The 24,108-nt window shown below is 38.6% G+C and overlaps 1 protein-coding gene across 2 annotated transcripts in view; it reads right to left on the bottom strand.

Annotated features, from left to right (window-relative positions):
• LOC122805610 (BTB/POZ domain-containing protein KCTD3-like) overlaps positions 1-24,108 on the bottom strand; it is a 2,987,990-nt gene that overhangs the window by 1,417,724 nt on the left and 1,546,158 nt on the right. For both annotated transcript variants that reach the window (XM_044075857.1, XM_044075858.1), the window contains exon 4: positions 11,729-11,893. In XM_044075857.1, the coding sequence (XP_043931792.1) occupies positions 11,729-11,792 (64 nt within the window). In that variant the 5' untranslated portion in view covers positions 11,793-11,893. The remainder of the gene's footprint in view (positions 1-11,728; positions 11,894-24,108) is intronic.

The following is a 24,108-nucleotide window of genomic DNA, read 5'->3' as shown; positions in this document are numbered from 1 at the left end:
AGTGATCATTTTTTGACCTACATCATAAGAGAAAAGAAGGATCTTCCCAACCTCCCCTCCTTTAGGATAGCACACTCTACCAAACACTAACTCAGAATTATTTCAAACTGAGCTTAAAGCCTGCGACTGGAACTCTTTAAAAACCCTTCCACTTGAAGAGGCTGTAAAGTATCTTAACTCTAAATTCTTATCTATCCTGGATAAGCATGCACCTAAACGGTCCATTAGAATGAAGTCTAACCCTGCCCCATGGCTTTCTAAAGAAACCAGACATCAAATTTTGCTTAGGAACAAAGTTTGGGCTAAGTGGAGAGCTAACAGAAATATCTCTGATCATCTAAATTTTAGGCAGCTCAGAAATAGTACAAAAAAGGCAATACTTACAGATAAAAAAAAACTACTACTGTAAACTACAACAAACTCACCAAAATAATCCTCAGAAGTTCTGGTCTAGTATCAATAAGCTCCTTTCCCCAGGAAACTCTCGAACACCCACCCCACTTGATGCAGATCCAAATACCCCCCATCAAACTGCCAATACCTTTAACTCTTTCTTCACTAACACCATACAATCTCTAGCTAGTCAACCTTTCCCAGATAACTCAAGCCTTCCCATCACCTCACCAGACTCTCTTCCTAAATTCAAACTGCAACCCATCTCTACTACTCTCATCTATAAATTTATTCAAAAACTCAAGCCATGTGCTCCTTCTGCTGACCATCTACCTTCCCAATATCTTCAAAAATCAGCCAAAGTAATTGCCTATCATATATCCATCCTTATAAATAGGACAATCCAAGAAGGAACCATTCCAGATATTTGGAAAAATCTCCCACATTATCCCCTTACATAAAGGTGGGAACTCAAATGACTACTCTAATCATCGGCCAATAGCTCTCTTATCACCCTTAGCAAAAATTATAGAAAAATGCATTCACCAACATCTATCTCAACATAACATAATAGCAAACTGTTAACATGGCTTTAGGCCATCACACAGCACCACTACTGCCCTTATATCCTTTACAGATACCATCAATAGAAACCGTAATAAAAACTTCCTCTCATCTGCACTCTTTATTGACCTCTCTAAAGCTTTTGACATGGTAAACCACACCCTCTTAATCAATATTCTTGAATCCCTTTCCTTTGACTCTCAGGCTGTTAAATGGTTCAGATCCTACCTCAGCAACAGGCAACAGACAGTTCTTTGGGAAAATCAAATTTCACCCTTTCTGCCAGTCATCATCGGAGTCCCTCAGGGCTCCATTCTTGGACCACTTCTTTTCTCATTATTTATCAATGATCTCCATGTAGCAATTCCGCAAGCCACCTGCATTCAAATTGCAGATGATTCCACACTAATATGCTCAGCAACCTCTCCATCAGAACTATATTCGCTTACTCAGAATGTTTTCAACACTGTAGAAAAATGGTTTACAAAACACTGCCTCCTTCTTAATGCCAAAAAAAAAAACTCATTCTCTTTACCCCCACTACCAAGACCTCCCCATAGACTTCACAGTCTCTTCAAATAATGGCACTATTATTCTCCCAGACTCTACCACTAAACTGTTAGGAATATCCATTGACAATAACTTCACATTTGATTACCATATAAATAACACAATTAAAACAGTCAACAGAAAAATAGGCTCCTTATATAGAATAAAACCTTTCCTAACCCCAGCAGCCAGAACCAAGATTGCTCATTCCCATCTAATCTCGACTCTTCTTTACGCTTCACCTATTTATACCAACCTGAAGAAATCTAACCTTAAAAAACTAGCAACTTCCTATAATAACATTGCCAGATTCGCTACTGGCAATCCCTTTAGAACCCACCACTGTTTTAATCTTAGGCAACTAGACTGGCTGGAATTCCAAAACCATCTGATAATCCCCCAACTCACGATTACCCACAAGATATGTTACCAACTCTAACACCCCTATACTCTCCAATCTCTTAATCCCCTATAAAAATCTGAATTCCCTACGTTCTTCTAACAAACTCCTCGCTAGCATAACCAAGTCTAATAATATGGCTGGTGACTCTGTTTACTAATGCAGCAGGAAAAAATTGGAACCTGCTACCCAATGAACTAATTGTAATCACATCCTTGCCACTCTTTAAACAAAAACTTAAAAAACACCTCCTAACACACTGGTTATGCCCTTGTAGTAACCCTGACTAACCACCCTCTTCACCACTGTTTCTTCCTCTTCCAAACAAACTTCCAAGCATTTTAATACTTAGTCTTGTAAGCAAGACTGTTACTGTTCAAACTCTAATCAACTTACTGCTGAAATCTTTCTACCTGATGTGAACGATTGCACATGATTCTTACTGTGTTACATTTGTTTGTTGCTTCCTTAAGTGTAAATATTTTTTACTGTTGCTTTTCTCAAGTGTTAATATCTTTTGTATGTAATAATTACTTGTTGTATTTTTACTAATCCTTTTTTACCGTGTAACAATATTTTTTACTTTTATATCTGTTTGGAGCTTTTCTCCCCAGGCCTTTACTGAAAATGGAAATATATCCAGCTAGACTAGCCCGGTTAACAAATGTAAAATAAATAAATAAAAATAAATCAGTCATTCACTAGGTCATTAAAATGAAAGAAGACTAGCACTTGTTAAACCCATCTTTAAGGATAAGGGGAATAGGACAAACCCAGGGATATGCAGATCCAGAAGTCTACTTTCTTGCTGTGTTAAATAATTGAGAAAGCTGTTTTAGGAAAGAAAATATTGTTAGAATTGGACAGGCTGGGTCATGAAACCATACATCAGCATGCATATGTTTAAAATAGCTGCATAAAGTACAGTTGTGTACACTTACCATAAATGTAGATCTTCGAGTATATTCACTGTTGCAGTTATCACATTTGGGTTATTTGCCTGCAGGTATCCCTCAGCCGGCCTGAATACCAGAGTCTTTGGATTTCTGCATCGGATGCTGTCGCTTCTTCCCTGACGTCAGGTCGTCAGGGGTATAAAACATGCAGCTGACGCCATTACATCAGTTTTTCTTGCCCCAGATGTCAAGTGCCCCCACAGTAGGAAGCAATTGTATGATATGGTACACAGCCATCAAAAAGCAAATACACAAGAAAAAATAAATATACCAAACAAGAAGGAAAGGTAGAGCCAAGAGAAGTCAGGGGGCTGGAGGGAGGGTACCCAGGACTGCAACGGTGAATACACTCGAACATCTACATTTATGGTAAGTGTACACAACTGTACTATGTACTTCATGTTTCACTGTTGTAGTCATCACATTTGGATTAATTCCCAAAGCTAAGGAAGGGAGGAGGAATAGAGGAGGATGTTAAAGAGCATTATGGCCAGCTATTAAGCCCTGCAAGACTGTAGTGGCAAATCCAGCTCTGGATTTAGAAAAGATAGGCATGTGGTAATGCTTGGTGAAGGTATGCACAGAGCTCCAGGTAGCAGCTTCTAGGATGTCCCTGATAGGGACTCCTCTGAGAAATGCCGCAGAGGTAGATGCAGCCCTGATAGAATGTGATCTTAGCCCCTGTGGGGTAGGTTTTCCATGATGCTTGTAGCAGAAATGAATGCAATGGGCTATCCATTTGGAAATGGTTTGCTTTGAAATGGCCTTCCCCTCAGCCCCTGCAGCAAAGCCAACTAGCAGCTGTTTAGATTTTCTGAGAGGCTTAGTCCTGTCCAAATGGAATCTAAGTTGTCTGTGCACGTCCAGAGAGTGCAGTATTCGTTCCCCTTTGTTTTGTGGATTATGGAAAAAAGTAAGCACATGAATGGACTGATTTAGGGCCACACTAGACACCACCTTGGGCATAAAGGAAGGATTGGTCCTGAGGGAAACCCTGTCAGCATGGATGATAATGAAGAGGTCCACTGCCATGAGGGCCTGTAATTCAGACACTCTTCTTGCTGAAGTGATGGCTAGAAGGAAGGCTGTTTTCCAAGATAGGAATTTCAACTCTGCTATAGCAGCTGGCTCAAAGGGGGGGGGGTAAGCTTTTCCAATACAAAGTTCAGGTCCCAGCCTGGAGTGGGAGCTCTCCTGGGGAGGGGTCTTAAAATTTTGACCCCTCTAAGGAATTGTTTTAGCAAGGGGTGAGAGAAGAGGGGTGGCCCAGTATTATAATGTGCAGAAATGGCAGAGGCATGAATTTTAATTGACAAGAAGGATAGGCCCTTGTGGAACATTTCTGTTAAGTACTCTAGAATATGAGGTAAGCTGGGCACCGTTGTGCCTATCCCCGGAGTCTGGCTCCAGGAACAGTATCTTTCCACTTTTCAGCATAGGATTTTCTAGTACTAGGCCTCCTTGCCTACAGAATGACATCCAGCACCTGCTTACTCAGGGATGCTGGAGGACAGCTCAAGAAATTAGCCAGGCTGCAAGGTTCAGGGTTTGAAGCTGAGGGTGCAGAATCTGGCCCACCTGCTGGGACAGCAGGGAAGGGGTCTGAGGCAGGTGCCATGGTTGTAGCAGTGTCATACTGTGCAAGAGGGGAACCGGTGCTGGTGTGGCCAGTCTGGTGTAATCAGTATTGTCTTTGGCTTGTCCTGTTTGATCTTTAGTAGAACCTTCAAGAGGAGAGGCAGAGGGGGGCAGAGGGGGAAAGGCATAAACTGAGAGGCTTTCCCAGGTATAGGACAGGGCATCCACTTTTCAAGCTTGACTGTGGGGAGTTCTTGTGCAGAATTTGTTCAATTGTTGTTTTTTGAAGTATACTGTGTGTATTTGCTTTTTTACTAACTGTATCAATGTAATGTAATTACAAATGCATATATTTTATTACTACCTTTTACACTATGTAACTTAGATTGTATTTGCTTTGCTTTTGGAGCTTTTCTCCCCGGGCCTCCACTGAAAATGGGTACGTTCTGGCCCAGTGGACTTCCCCGGTAATCAAACTGGAAATAAATAAATAATAAAATAAATAAATAATTGGTAGTTCTGAAGGGAGGCAAACAGGTCTACCTCTGGAGTCCCCCATTTGTTCCTCAAGAGGTTGAATATTTTGGGTTCCAGTTTCCATTCGTGTGGGTCCATGAGATTTCTGCTTAAGTCATCTGCCAGTGAATTTAGTTTGCCCGGCAGGAATTGTGCTTGTAGGTGTACTTGGCAGCTCAAGGCTGTGTTCCACAGAGCTATGGCTAGTCTGCAGAGAGGGTACGAGTTGGTTCCCCCCTGCTTGTTTATGTATCACATAACTGTGGTGTTGTCTGTCTTTACCAAAGGTTGTCCTGGAAGAGTACAGTCTTTGAAGGCTGTCAGAGCATTCTGTACAGCTAACATTTCTTTTTGATTGATATGCAGGTGCATCTGTCTTGGGTTCCATTTGCCCTGAATGCACTGCCCTGCCATGTGAGCCCCCCATGCATAGTCTGATGTGTCTGTTGTTAGGGTTTGGGTGGCAGGGGGCAGAGTGAAAGGGAGTCCCTTGTTGGGGTAGCAGGCCTCTGCCCACCAAAGGAACTCTGTCCTTATACAAGGAATGATAGGAATCATTGTTTCCAGGTCCTGAGAATGGCGACACCATAGGCTTTTTAAATACCATTGGAGTTTCCTCATATGCAGTCTTGCATATGGAATTAGTAGAATGCAAGAGGCCATGAACCCCAGAGCTTGCAGTATTTTCCTTGCAGATAGCTGGGGTTTTGAGGCCAATAGTTTTAAGTAGGTTGTCAAATAAACTTGTTTCTCCAGTGTAAGGAATGCCATTTGGGAAGTTGTGTTCAAGCTTGCTCCCAGGAATACAGTCTGTTGGCAGGGTACTAGGTGAGATTTCTTTTAGTTGATGGTGTACCCCGGTGAGGTTAGAAGTTTCTTTACGAATGCCAGGTGTTGTAATAGCAAGTCCTGACTTTCTGCCTGAATCAGACATTTGTCCAAGTATTTGTAAATCTGAATATTTCTCTGCCTGTAAAATGCAATAGCTGGAGCTAGGCACTTTGTGAATGCCCTGGGCGCATTAGATAAGTGCAGAGAACTGAAAGTGCATGGAGCCCGCCCTGAAACGCATGTATTGTCTGCAGTATCCTCTTATTGGGATGTGCAGGTAAGCTTCCTTTAAGCCTAGGGTTGCCAGCCAGGCATCCTTGGCTAGCATAGGAAGAAGCTGTTGAAGAGTTAGCATTTTGAATTCTGGAACCACCAGAAAGGTGTTGAGAATAGAGAGGTCCAGGATATGATGCCAGGAGTTGTCTTTTCTTGGTACCAGGAAAAAGTCTTGAACAAAAACCTTGTCCCCTTTGTTCTGCTGGGACAGGGTGAACAGCCCTGATACTGAGAAGAGAGAACCTGCTGTTGGGCCTCCGCCCACTGATTTGGGGGTATGTCTGGCCAACCATTTAGGGTTGGTAGTGTGTGGAAGTGGAATCTGTATCCTTGGGAAACTATGTTCAAACCCATTTGTCCTGGGTAATGAGTTCCCAGTTTTTTGCATGCAGGGCTAGCTTTCTTCCAAAGGGAGCAGGTAGTTGAGCAGGGCTTGGAAAGGTTAAGGTTAAGTCATTGTGCCATTTTTCCGCGGGGGGGGGGCTTAATACTCCCTGCTTTGGAAGTGGGAGCCCCCCATTGCTTAGATCTGAGCGTAGCCTGAGACTGTAACTTTGGTGGTCTGCTGTTCCTGGGTTTGGACTGAGGTGGTCTGGAATGGACTGGAAAGGACCAGTTCTTTGAAGGCCAATGCCTACTGAATCTGGGATGCTGTACTTGTAGGAAATCTTTAACAGTTTGCATAGATTTAGCTTTTTCTTCCATCCTTTTGAGGACGACTTCTGCTTTGTTGCCAAAAAAGCAGTCTTGGTTTAAGGGAGCATCCAGTAATTTAACTTTAACATTATCTGGCAAGGTTTGTTCCTTAAGCCAAACATGCTTTCTAAGTACAGACCCAGTGACAGCAGCTCTGCAAGATGCTTCTAAAGCGTCAAAACCACATTGCAAAGTATGTTTGCCAACTTGTTCTGCAGAATGCATTAAATCTTGCAAGTCTTTGTGTTCAGCACAGTCAGGAATCAACATAATTTTCTGTTTAAGTAGTTCCATAATATGCTGCTGATACTTTAACATATGAAACTGCCAATTTAAAGCCCTAATGGCCAAAGTAGCAGAAGTGTATACCTTCTTACCCTATCTGTCTAAGGCTCTAGAATCTCTATCAAAAGGGGTAGGATTTTTGGCAGCAGTAGCCCTAATGCCTTTTGGTCCTTGGGAAATGGTCTCTGGGTCCGCAGGAGGATTCTTGAAGAGGAACTTGTGAGAGTCAGGTACTCTGTAGTACCGGTCAGGTTTTCTGGGAGCTGGAGGTAAAGTGTCTGGGGTAAGGCTAGATTCCAAGAAAGCATCATCTACAATGTCCAGAACAGGAGGGATAGCTAAAGGCCTGTGTTGAGGCAGGAGTAAGAATTTCCCAAGTCTCTTTTTGGACTCAGAATAATCCTGGCTTTCCCAGCGGAAATGCTTCCTAAGAGTATGCAAGGTTTCACCGAAAGAAAAATCTTCTGGAGGGGAAGCAGAGGGAAAGGAATCCTCTGCATCAGAATCCTCATAAGTAGATAAGGGCAAATCCTGGTAATCAGAAGGAACAGAAATATCAGATTCCTGATCAGAAGAATCAGAAAGAAAATCAGTTCTAGGTCTCTTAGAGGGGGAAGGCTGGCTTCCCCTAATTAAGATAATAAGGTCTCCAGCCATTCTAAAGCATTTGTTTTTAAGGCACATGGGACTGATTTTGCGGTTTGGTTGTTGGTTTTCTAGGCATAGTGCGAGTTTTTGGCCTGAGGAGTTTGGAACTTCTGGATGGAAATGATGGTGTCGGTTTAATATGAATGTCTGTAGGCCTGAATACACCCTCAGAAGCCGGTGCTTGCACAGAGACTCCAGACCCATCTAAGGTAGAGACATCCACAGGTTCCACAGTCGAAGAAGCATCTTGCGGCATACTGGATTCCAAATGGGTCTCAATAGAGGCCTGCAAATCTGAAGTAGTGGGTATCAGGGGCTGCAAAAGCTCCTCACTGAGTACCGGTGGACTGGCGACTAGCTTAACGGAAGCTTCATCAGCAGTTTTGGACCTATGCGGTCTGTCTCTGTCTTTATCCTTAACTTTTTTTGGAAGATTGGTAGTCGGATGGCTTAACAAAGCCATTTTGGCGTATGGAGATCGAGTGCAAAAGTATTTGGCTGCAAAAATAGCCCGACAAATAGTTCGGACATTGAACAAGGCACAAAACAGACACCGAGGGACGTCGTGGTCTGGACCTAAACATGGGATGCAGTAAGAGTGAAAATCTCTGAGGTATTTACTTTCCACAGGTAAGACAGTTGTTAACTTTTACTGATATTGGTTAGAGCAAGAAAAAGGATCCCCAACGGGGTACTTATCTTTTTTGAAAATTTTGGGTCTAAAACCCGAAAACTAAAATTTCAGGAGACGGAAGACTGGCACTTGCGAACTGCTTCTGCTTCGGGCACCGCATGGCAAGAAAGACTGATGTAATGGTGTCAGCTGCATGTTTTATACCTGTGATGACCTGACGTCAGGGAAGAAGCGACAGCATCCAAAGCAGAAATCTGAAGTCAGATAACCCACATGTGATGACTGCAACAGTGAAACACAAAGAACATCTACTTGTAACAGAATGTTCTTAATATAACAGCTATACATGAAAATGTGTGCCACAATGTAATTGTATACACTTATCTTCAGCCGTTGTTAGGTTCATACACAAAACATTGATCAATAAATTAGAACAATAGAACAATTAGGTTTTATGTAATCTTAATAACATAGACAGCTGCATGTCTTGTAAACAGGACAAAGCAATTGGCAAGTGAAACTGTAGGATACAGTCAGGGTGTATCACAGGACTATGTCCTAGGCCCATGCTTATTTAGGCCTGGTTGTACCTTTCAAATATAGTTTTCATCTGATGTGTTCTACAGATGTATGCAAATAACCTGAAAATGGGAAATCTGATTACATCTGTTACATATAGAGCATATTTGCAAATGAACATGATCACACTGACCATTTGGGCACAAGAGAATAATACGCTGATAAAAACATCAAAAAACAAAGCACATGAGATTTGGGAGACATAAACTGAAAAGTGACTATCTAATACAGCACAATGTAAATGAAACAGTGAATTCATTTAAAGGATCTGAGTATATTGGTAGACCCAGCTTTGAGTTTTTCTGATCATAGCAACCAACTGGTTAATAACTTATAAAACAATAGGCTATAGAAAAAGATGTACAACGTCTAGGAAATCTGAAATGATGAAATCATTGTTTGTAAGTTACATAAGCCCTAGAGTTCAAAATAATATGGAAATTTCTAAAAAAGAAAACTAGCAAGAGTAAAATAGGAAAGAGCACAGCAAAAATATACCACGAGCATCTATGGCTGTGAAAATTTAAGTTACTATGAAAGATTAAAATAACTGAATTTCTACAGTGACTCATTGATATTTAAGGGGAGTCATTATTCAGGAATATGGGGCATTTATATGGGGCCTCTGGGGATGCCTAAGGTCATCAACAAGTAATGTAGAATCATCAGACGACCTATGGAGGAGTCTATAGGCATGAGAGGTGTAACTTTACAGAACACCTGATGCCTGAAATAAACTATCACATTATTTATGCGATAGCATGCACTAGTTTAGATATTCTTAACAACTTTCCACTTATCATGGGGGTGGTAACTTTTGTCACTTATTATGGGGAATGACTGTTTTGATATACGGGCAGGCTTGAAGGGCATTACTGTCCAGGCTTGAAATATTTGTATGTATAAATGTAAATCTTAGTAATTACACAAACATGGATATGTTCCAGATACAGGAGAGCCTCCAGATCAGGCAATTTAGTAATGAGACTTCTGGCATAAAGAAGAGTCTTGTAGTCCAAATTGGGTTTTGATGAATTTGCTACACTGGAATGCTCGTCTCCCAGATTCTGCATTAAAAAGGCATTACGGGGACAACAAAGGCTTCAGCCATAATGTAGATGCCTTTGAACAACAGATGCATGTGATCCCTTGTGTATTATCCCCACCATGCCCCCACACACTGTATCCCCTATGAAGACACCAACTACTCAGCCAATTACTGAAACCATTTATCTTCTCTTTGCGCCTTGGCACTATTTTATTGATGAAAGGATTCCACTTAGGACTGGAGTCTTACTTGCATTTGTCACATGCATGGAAAAATCCCTCAGGGCTTTGCATCCCATGTCATTCACTTCCATATGACTTACCACCATGTCCTACTTACAAGCTGCACAGCGAAATGATTTTTATGGCCCTGCTGTATCAAAAATCATGTCATCAGAAAGGCAACCTTTCTGTAACCCTATACTTGTTCAGCCTTATAAGTTGAAAAACTTTATGTCTATCATATACATCACTGGTCATGAAAGCATTTTTGTTAACAGTATTTAACAGTACAAAATTAGAAGCAATTTGCCTCTTAGTAACTTAATTCTGTAGGTATTCATTCAGACGATGAGTTTTGAGTTGAATGTTTGCTGAGACCTATTCTTACTAGTCTTAGAAGGCTTTGACAAAGGTTTTTAATGGCACCAATGTATGACTTTTTAATGTGATTTTGTAGAGAATGTGATGGAGGTGAAGGTGTGAGCATAGATGCTTGCTGTGTATGGCTTTAGCTGAGAGGGATTCATCCAAGTTAGTTAAATATTTACACCTTTCACAGACAAGAGTTAATTGTGTTAAGTATGAGTTTGTTTATACTGAGCATAATGCAATTCCTACACTGAAAATCAAAACGTATTTCACATTATTCTGAAATGCTAGGCATGCCAAAACCTGAACTTGAGACAGAATCTCCTGTGCAGACATTTATTCACACAAATGCATACTTAACATTAAGGAACTTACAATGTCACACTCCATGTTTTACCACCGACGACTGCACAGAAAATTATAATTACTTTTGTGTGTAGTCTTACATTTTATTTCATTTAGTAGAAATTATACATTTGTAAATGTTATTATATCTACGAGTCTATGCATTTACAATGCACAAATAATTATTGACTTCTGTACTGTGTATTCCTAGATATATTTTCATGTATTTTGTGCAGAATTACTTTAAATTATGTGAAGTTTGAATACAGAGTGATGGAACTCCAACTGCAATCCAGGTGAGCGTGAATCAATTAGCATTCCAGGCAGTGGATGAGCCAGCCAACCAGGGAGAGGGAGAAGTGAAGAGGCTTGGGCCTGTTTTTTTTTTTCTCCTGGGGGAGGGTTACATGCACTCTGTGGCACAGAGTGCTGTGATTTTTCCTGGTGTAGACTGGGGAAAACACCAAATATACTCTGGGGAGGGGCAGGGACTTGCCTGAGGAGCTATGCCCCTTGTGGAACTAAATAGGTACCACTTTGTTTTAGCTCACTGCATTTTCCCCTTTGCAGTGCTTTGCTGGATGTGTGCTGTGATAGTGCAGCAAATAAAAGTCTTAATCCACCCTTGATGACTGGCTATATGATGGATCCTCTTGCTCAACCCTCATCCCAATTGTAGGGCAAAAAAAAGAGGAAATAAAAGTTGTAAGAAATTTGAATAAAGCACTTGCATACTGGTCACTGCTTTGCACCTAAACAATACCTGAATTAGTTTTTATGATCACTGCATTACCCCAATTAACAAACTCAAACAAATAAGTAAGTCCATAGCAATGGTACCAGCTAAAGCTTTTTCTTCAAAAAGTCTTCCAAGAATCCCAGCATTTCCCAGGTTTAGAGGCATGGTGTTACTTCTTCGTACTTGAGGTCTGTCACTGGGACCTGTACGGCTACTAAATTGTGGGCCAGCCACACTGTGCCGATTTCGTCTTATGGATGGGAACACTGCAAATAGAAACAAGAACTTGTCAAGTCCAAATGCTGACTTGTATTAGTAATGAGTAGCAGTAAAATAATTACACATTAAATCAAAAACAGTGGATTAAAAACTGGAGTCATTCTCATATTAACATGGAAGAAAAATGTTCTGTAAGTGTTTAATTTATATGCGGAACTGCAAGGCACAACAGTTTCTGATGAGTACATTGCCATTACATGTTGGAAGCAATAACATCATGCTGCTACTTAAAGAAAAACAGATTAAGTACAGATGCAAGTCTATAGCAGTGATTTAAAGAGTCATGTGAAAGAACATGAATACACTGCTATGAACCACTGATTAGCTGAAACTGCCCTCATACCACAATTTTTTATTTTATTACAGGGCATTTATGCTATCATTACCAGTGGCTAGCTTCTATATTTGTTATGAAATCTTCAAGAACTAATTCCATGGCTCTACAACTCAGTGAATATGCTGCAATTACTGCACCACTAAATAATTTCTGTATCTGAAGATTATGTCAAAGACTGAGACAAGGGATGTAATCCTGAAATACCCAGACTATAACTAAGTTTACCCAAATACGTAGGTTGATTCTGCACATAAATTACATATCTTACTATTATGGTGATTGCTAATGATGACATCCTTCACTAAATGTGTTTTGTGGTAATATTCACGTTTGCTAATCTTATTATGGACATCTATTCTCCAATTACTGTGGAGCTTTTCTCCAAAGGCCTTATTTGAAGATGGACCTCAATCCATCTTAACAAGAGTTAACAAAAAATAAATATGTAAAAAATAATTACTTAAATGTAGGAATCTTTGACATGATTCACTAAATGTATACTGAAGCAACAAGATATGTTCATGTACCACTTCCTCTTCCCCTGCATATGAGTTAACTTATGACTGCAAAGAAAACTGAACACATTTATTTCTGACCTTAAAGCAAAACAGTAGCAGCTGTTGATATAGACTAATAGTGAGAAAGGAAGGGCACTAATTATTTCCTTTTGGCCACATAATTTTAAAAGAACCTGGCTTGCTACTTCAAATGTGTTAAAAGCTGATAATGTACAAGTGGAAACTGCAGCAATTAAAACAGAATTAAAGGGGTTATAAATATAACCAGTACATACTTCAACAAATTTAAACTCACCCTAAAGAACTATCTACTAAATACTTATGTCTGCCCCTGCAGCTATCCAAACAGATAAACCATCTTACTCTCTTTGAGATTCCATCTAGCTTACCTCAATTTTTAACCCTCAAAACCAGTGGAAACCGTTTTTGATCTAGAAGTTATTTTAAACAACTCTATTCTTACTGTTGATCTTTCTAACCTTAATTATCAAACTAACCCTCAACCCATTAAAACTACCTCTCTATTGATTTCCCTTTCTTACCTTTCAATCTATTCAATATTAAAAAGGTTTTCTTGTAAATTAAATTATCTCTGATATTGTACATACATACAAATGTTTCAAGCACGGGCATAAATGCCTTTCTAGCTTGCCAATATACCAAAACACTTGTTCCCATAACAAATGTCCAGGCTGTTCTTAAAAATATCTAAACTAGTACTTGCTTTAATATAATTTGGTAGTCTGTTCCAAGCATCAGCTACTCTGTCAGAGAACCAATTAGTACACTTCTTTTTCCTATATAATCTTCTACATAGATTATCTGATGATTCTCTAGTACTTTTTGATAACCACAAACATTCCCAGAGGTAGTTGTCCCTAAATGCCCTATATACCTGAATAAGCTCTCCTCTTAAATATCTGTAAGAGACACTGTACAAGTTCAGATATTTTAGTCTTTCATAATAACTTAGATTTTCACATCCATGGATGTCCTTGGTATATTTCCACTGTACTCTTTCCAGTTTATTGATGCTTGTTTTCCTATAGGGTTTCCATAATGTTATTCCATACTCAAGTCTGGGTCTAATGCAACTAACAAACAATGACTTCATTATGTTTGATTTCCTAGACTTTATAAATATTTTTATACAATCTATAGCTCTATAACTATCATTAGCCAATTGGGTGATATGATTAGAAAAACTCATAGCTGAATCTACCCATATACCCAGGTCCTTAAATGAGTCTACAGTTTCAATCACTTTGCGCGGTATTAAATATTCACCTTTCAGTTTATGTCTCCCAAATCTCATATGCTTAGTTTTTGATGTATTTATCAATATATTATTCTCCTGTGCCCAAACGGTCAATTTAGTCAAATTAGTTTGCAGACATGCCTTATCTGTAACACTTGTAATCAGGTTACCCAATTTCAGGTCATCAGCATATAGACTGTAGAACACCTCAGATGAAAAAGTAAGGTCTGAAAAATACAATCTAAACAAGTAAGGGTCTAGGATAGAGCCCTGTGGGACACCTTGACTGCAACCAAGGATTTCACCTGTCCAGTTGGTGTGTGATGCTTAACACGTCCTATTTGTAAGCCATGCAGCTATCCATCTTATCAACAGTGCATCAATACCTAGTTGTACTAATTTATTGATCAGTGTTTTGTGTATGACCCTGTCAAATTCTGAAATTAAATCTACATTAAATCACATCACAGCACAATTTTTCATTCATAGCTGTTATTATATTGTTATAGAACATCATGTTACAGGTGATAATAAATCTATTTTCAACATATGCATGCCGATATATGGTTTCAAGTCCCAACCTATCAGTTCTGACAATAACTTATTCAGTATTACCTTCTCCATTATTTTCCCACAACATGAAAGTAGACTTAAGGGTCTATATGATTCTGGGTTTGTCCTACTCCCCTTTCCCTTAAAGACAGGTTTAATAAGTGCATATCTCCAATCTCAAGGAATCTCCCCATATTTATATGACCTAGTGAATAATAGATATAATGGTAGTGTAAGTTCTTGCTGAAGTATTCTCAGGTCATTGTTACTTATTCCGTCTCCTCCCTGTGCTTTGCTTGGATCCAGTTTGCGCAGTTCTTTTTCAATATAATCTAATTTGATTCCAGTATCTGGGGTTACCTAGATGTCACTAGGACAACTTACCACGCCCTTTTGTGGAAACAAACTGTTTTGCATAAGATTTTGTAAATATATCTATAATCGGTTTTGTCTGAGAATAAATTTTAGAATCTGCACACAGTTTATCAATTTGTGTATCTTTACTCCTTCCACATCTTATGTATCTATAAAAAGGTTTCCTATTATGTTCAATATCTTTATATAATTTTTCTTCAAAATTTTCTTGATCTTGTCTAACACTATGCTTAATCTGTTGTCCAGCTTGTTTATTTCAGTTTTCAAAGTTGTAGTTCGACCTCTCTTCCATTTCTTATATGTTTTGTCTCTCACCTTAATCAGGTATCTTGTTCTTATGGAAATATACCTCCCTGATGCTGCGTGCCTAGATCCTGATGTTAAACATTTTTTTATTGTAATTATTGTAATCCCACAATTTATAATTTTTCTCAATATTTTACTATAATATAATTATAATAATAATGCATTGTACTGTAAATTCTTGTAAAATACTTTTTCTTATTCTGTGCGTACATAATGTCTTTTGGATCTTTGATCCCCAGGTCTCTGGTGAAAATGGGTTCCTGACCCAGTCGGACCTTCCCTGTCAACAAATGTCAATAAATAAATAAATAAACAAATAAATAAAAATACTACAAACAGGGCTATGCATTTAAAAATATACAATGAATGAATAAATAATCGAAAACAATAGAGGTATGAAATTTAATACATAATTTTGGTATCCTTGACAAAATAAGCAAAAAAGAAGCAGTGCAATCTTCAATGAAGCAATACCCACCCAGTCCCTAAAAAGAGTACTTATACATGTTTTCCAAGCCAGACAAAAATATTACTATAATAAATAGTATATAGGTATAATCAATGACACAAAGATAGGACTAACTTGAGCCAAGAGAAAGGAATAGGATAAAATAGGATGAATATGTTAACACTTAAAAAAAAAAAGAAAAAAAGTTATGTATTACCATATCATTCCATCTGTGTTATTTTCATTCCTCCACAACAGATGGGTTCGGATCCAACACTCGGACCTGACTTGGAAGTTACAGTAGCTCATGGTGACCAACAAACTCTCAAGCTCTTTTCTTACCAATAATGTGCTAAGCGCAATGTCACTCAGATCCTATTTACAGCTTGAGACAGAGATAAACTATAAAATAATTCAAGCTCCTTTCTTACCAATAATGCACTAAGCGCAATGTCACTCAGATCCTATTTACAGCTTGAGACAGAGGTAAACTATAAAATAATTCATCACAAAGGACACGTGGTTGCCCCTAATAGTCTCATTCCTCCAGGAGTCTTTTGTGAGAAATGGAGGGGAATGGTGGGTGGGGAGTTGATGAAGAATGAACTTCTGTACCTGATGTTGTCAATTTTCATTAATTCCTCAACAGATAGGACAGAGTCCTCATCTACCTGAATTCCTGGGTGGACTCTAAGGAAGGATACTCCTGAGTAAGGTTGAACCAAAGGACAACTTCCACTCAAAACCAGATCTAGTTTGTAATGAGTGACAAAGGTATGAGGATTTGACCAAGACACACATGTCATCCATGGATACTTGAAAAGTACAGTTGTGTACACTTATCATAAATGTAGATGTTCAAGTGTATTCACTGGTGCAGTCATTACATTTGGGTAATCTGCTGGCAGGTTGCCCTCAGTCGACCTGAATAACAAAGTCTTGGGTCCTGCGTCAGTTGCTGTCTCCTCTTCCATGACGTCAGGTCATCAGGGATATAAAACATGCAGCCGACATCATTTTAATCAGTTTTTCTTGCCCCAGATGTCAGGTGCCTCCCAAATGGGGAGCAAAAATATATAAATAAACTGTAAATATATAAATGCACTTTAGAAACATAAAATTTAGCTTCAACTAAAAGCAAATACACCACAAAGGCTTTTGAGTATAGTGAAGGAAAGAAAAGGTATAGAATGGGGGATGGCGGGTGGGTAACCTGGACTGCAACAGTGAATACACTCGAACATCTACATTTATGATAAGTGTACACAACTGTACTATGTTCTTCGTGTTTCACTGTCACAGTCATTACATTTGGGTAGAATCCCAAAGCTATGGATGGGAGGATGGAACTAAACAGCATTAGGAGCAGCTATAAGGCCCTGCAGGACTCCAGTGGCAAAGCCTGTCCTAGATTTAGAGAAGAGAGGTAAATGATAATGCTTTGTGAATGTATGAACAGAGCTCCAAGTAGCAGCTTCTAGAATGTCTTTGGTTGGGACCCCTCTGAGAAAAGCTGCTGAAGTAGAGGCAGCCCTGGTGGAATGGGATCCGATTCCCTTGGGCACAGGTTTACCATGGTGCAAATAGCAGAAACAAATGCAGTGACTTATCCATTTAGAAATAGTCTGCTTTGATATAGCCTTCCCCTCTGATGCTAAAAGTAGTTACTCAGACTTTCTTAAAGATTTTGTCCTGTTTAAGTAGAATCTTAGTTGTCTGTGCACATCCAATGAATGCAGAATCCGCTCCCCCTTGTTCTGTGGAGTTGGGAAAAAAGTTGGCAGGCGAATGGTCTGGTTAAAGGAGTACAACAGGTTTCTCTAATGTCCACAACGGGGTGTAGGAGTGGAAAAACGCCACAAATAAAAACACAAATCCACTCGGGAGCCGATGTACTACAACCCAAAACAAAATTGAACTGACAGAGTCCACAAAATTATCCACAGTCCACAAAAATATCCACAGTTAAGCGCTTTCGTCAAATGACTTCCTCAGAACAAAAACACCATAAATTAATTTCCTTTTATACAAAAAAATAATGAAATAATTGGTTCAGATGAACAGTAATTAAAATTTAAAGTGACAATATTTTAAATGTTTAAAAAATTGGCTATGCCTAGATTTAAAAGGCTGTGCAAATACGCAGAGGAACCAATGCCTTCAAATATCCGTTATGTAAACAAGTAAATAAATAACTACATAAAAACAATAGTGGAGAAAGAAAGAAATTGAGGAAAAAAATATAAATATGAATATGAGAAAACAATTCATAGTTTTGTTGCCCTGAACTTTAGTTCAGGTTTAATACTAATACATTCATTAATACCTGGAGCCTCTGTGGCATTGAGCTTAAATTGCCACCAAACTTCTGCCCTTAATAATTTATTAGTCCAATCCCCCCCCTCTAAAATCCTTGTTGACCACTTCTAAAATACCAAATTTAAAAGAGTGGGAAGGGTTAATACTAATATGTTTATATAGTGCATTTTTTCATCTGTTTTTACAATACTATAACAATGTTGATAAATCCTACGATTTAACCTCCTTTCTGTTTTCCCTACATAAAAATGGTCACAGTCTTTACATGTAGCCAGGTAAACGGCACCTGCTGTTGTGCACGAACCTGAAGAAAAAGGTCACCTCCATATCATAGGGACCCAGTTTTACCTTAGGAACTTCAATAATGTAGCTGCAGTAATCACAGGCCCCACACCTAGTTGTCCCTTTCTTCTTACTAGTCTTCTCCTGGTGTGTATTTTCCAGTAACCATTTTAAATTACTGTTAACCCTATAAATAAACAAGGGTTCAACACCAATAACTGACCATAAATCTTTGTTACCCTTAAACATAGTCCAGTTATTTTTAATAATATTTTAACACTACCTGAAGTTTCACCATATGTTAGTACCATGGCCTGGGAAAAATTATTTCCTTCATCTTGGTTCTTGTTTGTTATTTCTTCAGCCACCCCTAATAATGGTTTATACCAGAGGTCCCATTCACTAGTAACTTGGTCCCTTATACAAGTTAAAAGGTCAACTGGGTAACCCCTAGCGAGGAACATTTTCAAAACCTGTTGTGTTTCATCTTCCACAAAACTATACTTGAGCACATTCTAACCACCCTCAACATCTGACCCTTAACAATGTTTCTTTTGGTAAATAAAGGGTGGTTACTACTAAATTCCAAGTAGTCATTGGAAAAGATGGGATTCCTGAAGACCCTGGATTGAAAGCTTTTTGTATAAGGGTCCTTAATTAAATTCACATCTAAAAAATTAATCTGTTGGTAGTTACTAATACCAGTGAATTTAAAATATTCACAGGATCCATTTATATAATCAAGAAATTTTTTATGTAGTCCTTCATTTTTCCATAAAATGAATAAATCATCTAAAAATCTCAGATAAAGATATCAGTTCCCTTTGTAAGTAGTATTAAAAATATAATAGTTTTCCCATTGGTACATAACAAGATTGGCAAAAATAAGTGTACAACTATTACCCATTGCTACTCCTTTTACTTGCCTGTAAAATTCCCCTCCAAAGGTAAAAAAAAAAATTGTTTTTCAAAACAATTTCCATCAGTTCCAAAATAAAATTAATCATACTACAAATTAGGTTGTTTTTTGCTACTGAAACTTCATGAAAAAATTACAAACCGATATCATGTGGAATAGAAGTAAAAAGGTCAACTATATCCACCATGGAAAAAGACACTTTATTACTATAAAACTCATTTTTTACCTTTCTTAAAAAGTCCCAGGAATCAATTAAAATGTGATCTATGGGGGCCAATGCCTTCCTGACCATCCAGTCAATGAAAATACCAAGAGGGTATGTAATACTATTGTGTCCTGATGTCATGAGCCTATATGGAGGGTCAATGACACTTTTATGTGTCTTCGGAATACCGAAGGCTATAGGTATAATGGGGTGCTCAACATGAAGGAAGTTGTACAATTTTTCATTAATAACCCTTGATATAGTGAATCCTCCAGTATAAGTAACTTTCCGACAGGAAAGATGAATTTCATTCCTGGACACATATTCGTATTTAGATGAGTCATTAAGCATACAAGTAATTTTATTGTTATAGTCTTCAAAGTTTGCAATAACCATGCCCCCACCCTTGTCTGGTTTCATAAACCTTACATTGGTTTCACTTCTTAATTCATCTAACAACATTTTCTCTGCCATAGAAAGGTTGTGAATCCTGTGTTTGTGGGTTTGTAAAGACAGATATATTTCCTGGGAACAAACATTCTCAAAAGAATTTAAAATAGGGAGTAATGGGTGGTTGTAACAACTTCTCTTTCTAAAATCCAGGTTCCCTTTTCCCTTCTCCACTTTTTTGTCATTATTTAAAAATTTTAAGTTTAATTTCCTAACAAAAATCTTTAATTCTGTTAATGTTTTACTTACATCTTCCTTTGTTGAGGGGACAAATTTCATCCCTTTCATTAGTAAATGAAATAAATCTTTACAAACATGTAAACCAGTATAATTGCCATGACCCTACCTAGTCTTCCTTCCCTTTATGTACCCTCAAAAGGACCATACTTAGTACCTCATTACAGCTCTCTCTCCAATGTGTCTACTATGCATTTGCACAATTTTCTACAAACAAAAAAATGTTAATTGTTAATCTATTGAATTATATCAATGTAAAATTGTTACTTAGCTTCTTTTTAATGCAACTTTAACTTTATGCATGTATCCCAACATATGTGAATCGTTTTGCTATAACTGCTATTATATCAATATTGTTTAAAATTGTACTTGTTTTAAAATGTATTACAGGAGCTTTTCTCCTCGGGTCTCCACTGAAAATGCACCACAAGCCAAGTTGGACAAACCCGGTTAACAAATGTCAATAAATAAATAAATAAATAAATTATAAATTTTAAAACCCTTATATAAATGAATAATACCGTCTTTACATATAGTGATTTCTTCATTATTAATGTCCCCATTTTTCCCCTGGGTTAGTCATAACTGTTCTTCCTCCTGTAGGATTGTTTCCTGTATTTTGATCTTGTCCCCCCTTCTACCCTGGGGCCTAAAAAATCATCATCCAATCTAGGGTGATTTCTATTAAAAATTCTTTCAGACCTCCTAAGGGGTGGGAAATCTGAATCGTAAGATTTATCATTACCATTTGCTCTACTTATAGTAGTATTCAAATTAGAGTTCTGTGTTTGACTGTGTGTATTAACTTTACCAGCTTCAACATCTAAATAGGCTTTAGGGAAAGGGTATGCGAAACCATTTTTATATTCATACTCATCCCTTGATAGTTTCTTTTTCTTCCTATTAATGTTGTTAACAACCTCATTTTCAACTTTGTCAAAAATAACATTATATCTAAAGGAATGCTGGTTAAAGTTTGCATCATTTAAAACAAAACCATTAATTTCATCAATCTCCTTAAGCAAATCATTAATTCTCTTGTTATTAACCTTTAATATAAACTCCATAAGTTCGATACCATGCCTCTCGAACATCCAGAACAATTCATCACATTCCTCTTGCCCTTTTTAATTCAGCTAGGAAATTTAAATACACGTAGCCCCTTAGGCACTCGCCCTCTAGAAATACATTCTTTTAAATAAGAGTTATCACACTGAAGGGCTCGTACTTTACACATTTTCAGCTCTAAACCCACTAACCTAGAGTCAATACTGTTGGTTTTGTTATTGTTTCCAAAAATACCATAGTCCCGTTTAGACCAGTCCTTCATTCGGTCATAGATAGAATTAGGCCCTTGGATTGCAGTCCTAATCTCAGTAGATTCCAAGTTAACTGGAGACTGCAAACCAGTGTCCTGGTTATGTGTTACCTGTTGAATCATACTGCGAGTAACCGGAAGTGTTGTTTCTCTTAGGTTCCCCACGGGGCTTCCGTTCCTACCATGACCGGAACCAAGGGAATTCTGAATTTTGTATAAGGCTTCTTGCAATTCGGAAACCTTATTTGTGAGGTTAAGAATCAGTTGAAATAAATTGTCATTACTACCCTCGATAGGCTGTCCACATGGAAAGGGTAGAGAATCCAGTTCCTCCTCAAACACCGGAGACAGAACTTTCTCATCCATAGTTGGTTTATGGGTCTAGTAGGCTGCCAAAACACCCAAATACACAAATAACCACAACGGGGTGTAGGAGTGGAAAAACGCCACAAATAAAAACACAAATCCACTCGAAAGCTGATGTACTACAACTACGGTTGCCACCCGTCCTGTTGTCAGCGGGACACTCACGGGTTGAGGCCTCTCATCTCGTTTCCCGCAGTCACCAAGCATGGGACTTTAAAAGTCCCGTTTTTCCCCTTTTCGCGATCGTGAATAATTCAAATCAATTGCCGTGGAAAAGCCGAAAATACTTCCGTTACTTCCATGGCAATGCGGCTACGTCACCACCCGGACCTGCAGTTAGAGGGATTCCCTGCTAGGTCTGGGTGGTAATGCAGCACAGTAATTGGCTGCAGGGATTGGAGGGGGTGGGAACTTGTTCAGAAGAGCCCCATAAAGGTCGCAGCTGTAGAGCACTAAGCTCTATAGCAGCTGCGATTGAACAAAGATCTGATTTAATTTCTATCTCCAGCCAGCCCAGCCAGCCAGGATTGAAGCCAGCCAGCCAGGATTGAAGCCAGCCAGCCAGCCAGGAAGGAAAGAAAGAAGCCAGCAAGGGAGCCTGCCTGCCAGCCAGCCAGGAAGGAAAGAAAGAAGCCAGCAAGGGAGCCTGCCTGCCAGCCAGCCAGGAAAGAAACAGCAAGGGAGCCTGCCTGCCAGCCCAGCCAGCCAGGAAAGAAGCCATCAAGGGAGCCTGCCAGCCCAGCCAGCCAGCCCAGCCAGCCAGGAAAGAAGCCAGCAAGGGAGCCAGCCAGCCCAGCCACTGCTTGAACAACCAACTAGCCATTCCAGCAGGAAGCAAGCTAGCCCAGCAATAACTGTGATAGTGGTAAGTAGATAATTGCATTTTGTGGCTTTAGTTATTTAAAATGGGAATAGTGTGCTTTATTTAAGTTTTTAATGTTTAGAGGTAGATGGGGATGTAGTATGCAGTATTTAAATCTGTGCAGTGGTTATTTTGAGACTTTTGAGTACTAGTTTAAAATGGGAATATATTGTGGTTTAATTTTTTTTTATGTTTAGAGGTAGATGGTGGGTGCAGTACGCAGTATTTAAATCTGTGTAGTGGTTATTTTGATATTTTTGAGTAGTAGTTTTTAAAGATATAAAACCTGAATGTATATGTAATTGTTATTATTCTTGGGGGTATGATTTGGAAGCATTACTTTTAAAAGGCTGAACTGTGTATAGAAGTTGTTTGTTTCTGTTGGGGGGGCAGTGAAATATAAATTTAGTGTGACGCATTTCTATTGTCGTAGCTTTTTCTGGGTATTGTCTGTTTGCAAATAGGAAATGTTCGAGCATAGTTTGCACTTTTTTGTATGGAAATGTGTGCACTTTAATGCTGTTTTTAGGAAGTTACGATATACTATTTAGGTAATTTTTCCTGTTCCTGCAAGTCCATGTCTATGTGGTACAAGTCTACCTTTTGAGGGGGAATGTTAACAGTTAATGTAATTCATTTATTATTCTAGTAGGTACATGTTGCCAATTTGCCGAAGCTGTTTCAAGATTGTTTTCATTTATACTTGTAAATGTGTGCATTTAATTTATTATGCATTTTTAATAAGGTTAAAATGTACTGATTTGCTTGTAATGTGAATATGGGTGTGTTGCTTTTACTTGGGCCTGTTTATTGCATTGCTGTGCTGGATTAATTGCTATGTTTTGAGGTAAAAGGAGCCCATGGAGTCTGCTGTACATTGTAGTTTATGTTACTTCTCTTGCAAGAAGTATTTTTAAAAGTTAAAATGTTTATGGACTTTTTTCCCGTTTATTTTTTTTTGTAGATGGATGCTCAGAAGTTAATGCAATGTATTTGAGATTGTGCTAAACCATGTCGTTGTTACAGGGTAGTTTGCGTCTATAAGTAGCAAAGTTTATATTTTGTGTTTTAGTGATGTCTTCAACATACTTATTTACTGTTTTCATTATAATCCGATTACGACCAGTGCTGCTGTTGGGCATGTCCATTAATAGATCATTGCGCTGTGTAAATTAGTGCCATACATTTCTTAACTGCTGTGGTCAAAAGCTAAATTAGGTCTATGGTATCCACAGTGCATTCTCATTCATTTTACTGCTTTTTGGTTCAGTGAATGTGGTTAACTTTTTTGTCTTGAGGGGTGGGGTGGGGTGAGGTGGGCATGTTCAGTGGTAAAAATAATGCATTTCATTTTCTACAAGCTGTATTAATGTTAGTTTTCAATGGCCAAAATGCCCCCTACATTACCTCATTTACTATTTGACCTTTTTCAAACTGTTTGTAAACTCTT

The sequence above is a fragment of the Protopterus annectens genome, chromosome 6.part1 (genome assembly GCF_019279795.1).
Source record: "Protopterus annectens isolate FY-2018-M chromosome 6.part1, PAN1.0, whole genome shotgun sequence".
Lineage (NCBI taxonomy): Eukaryota > Metazoa > Chordata > Ceratodontiformes > Protopteridae > Protopterus > Protopterus annectens.
The sequence above is the reverse complement of the archived record's forward strand: the minus strand, read 5'-3'. Positions and strand labels throughout refer to the sequence as shown.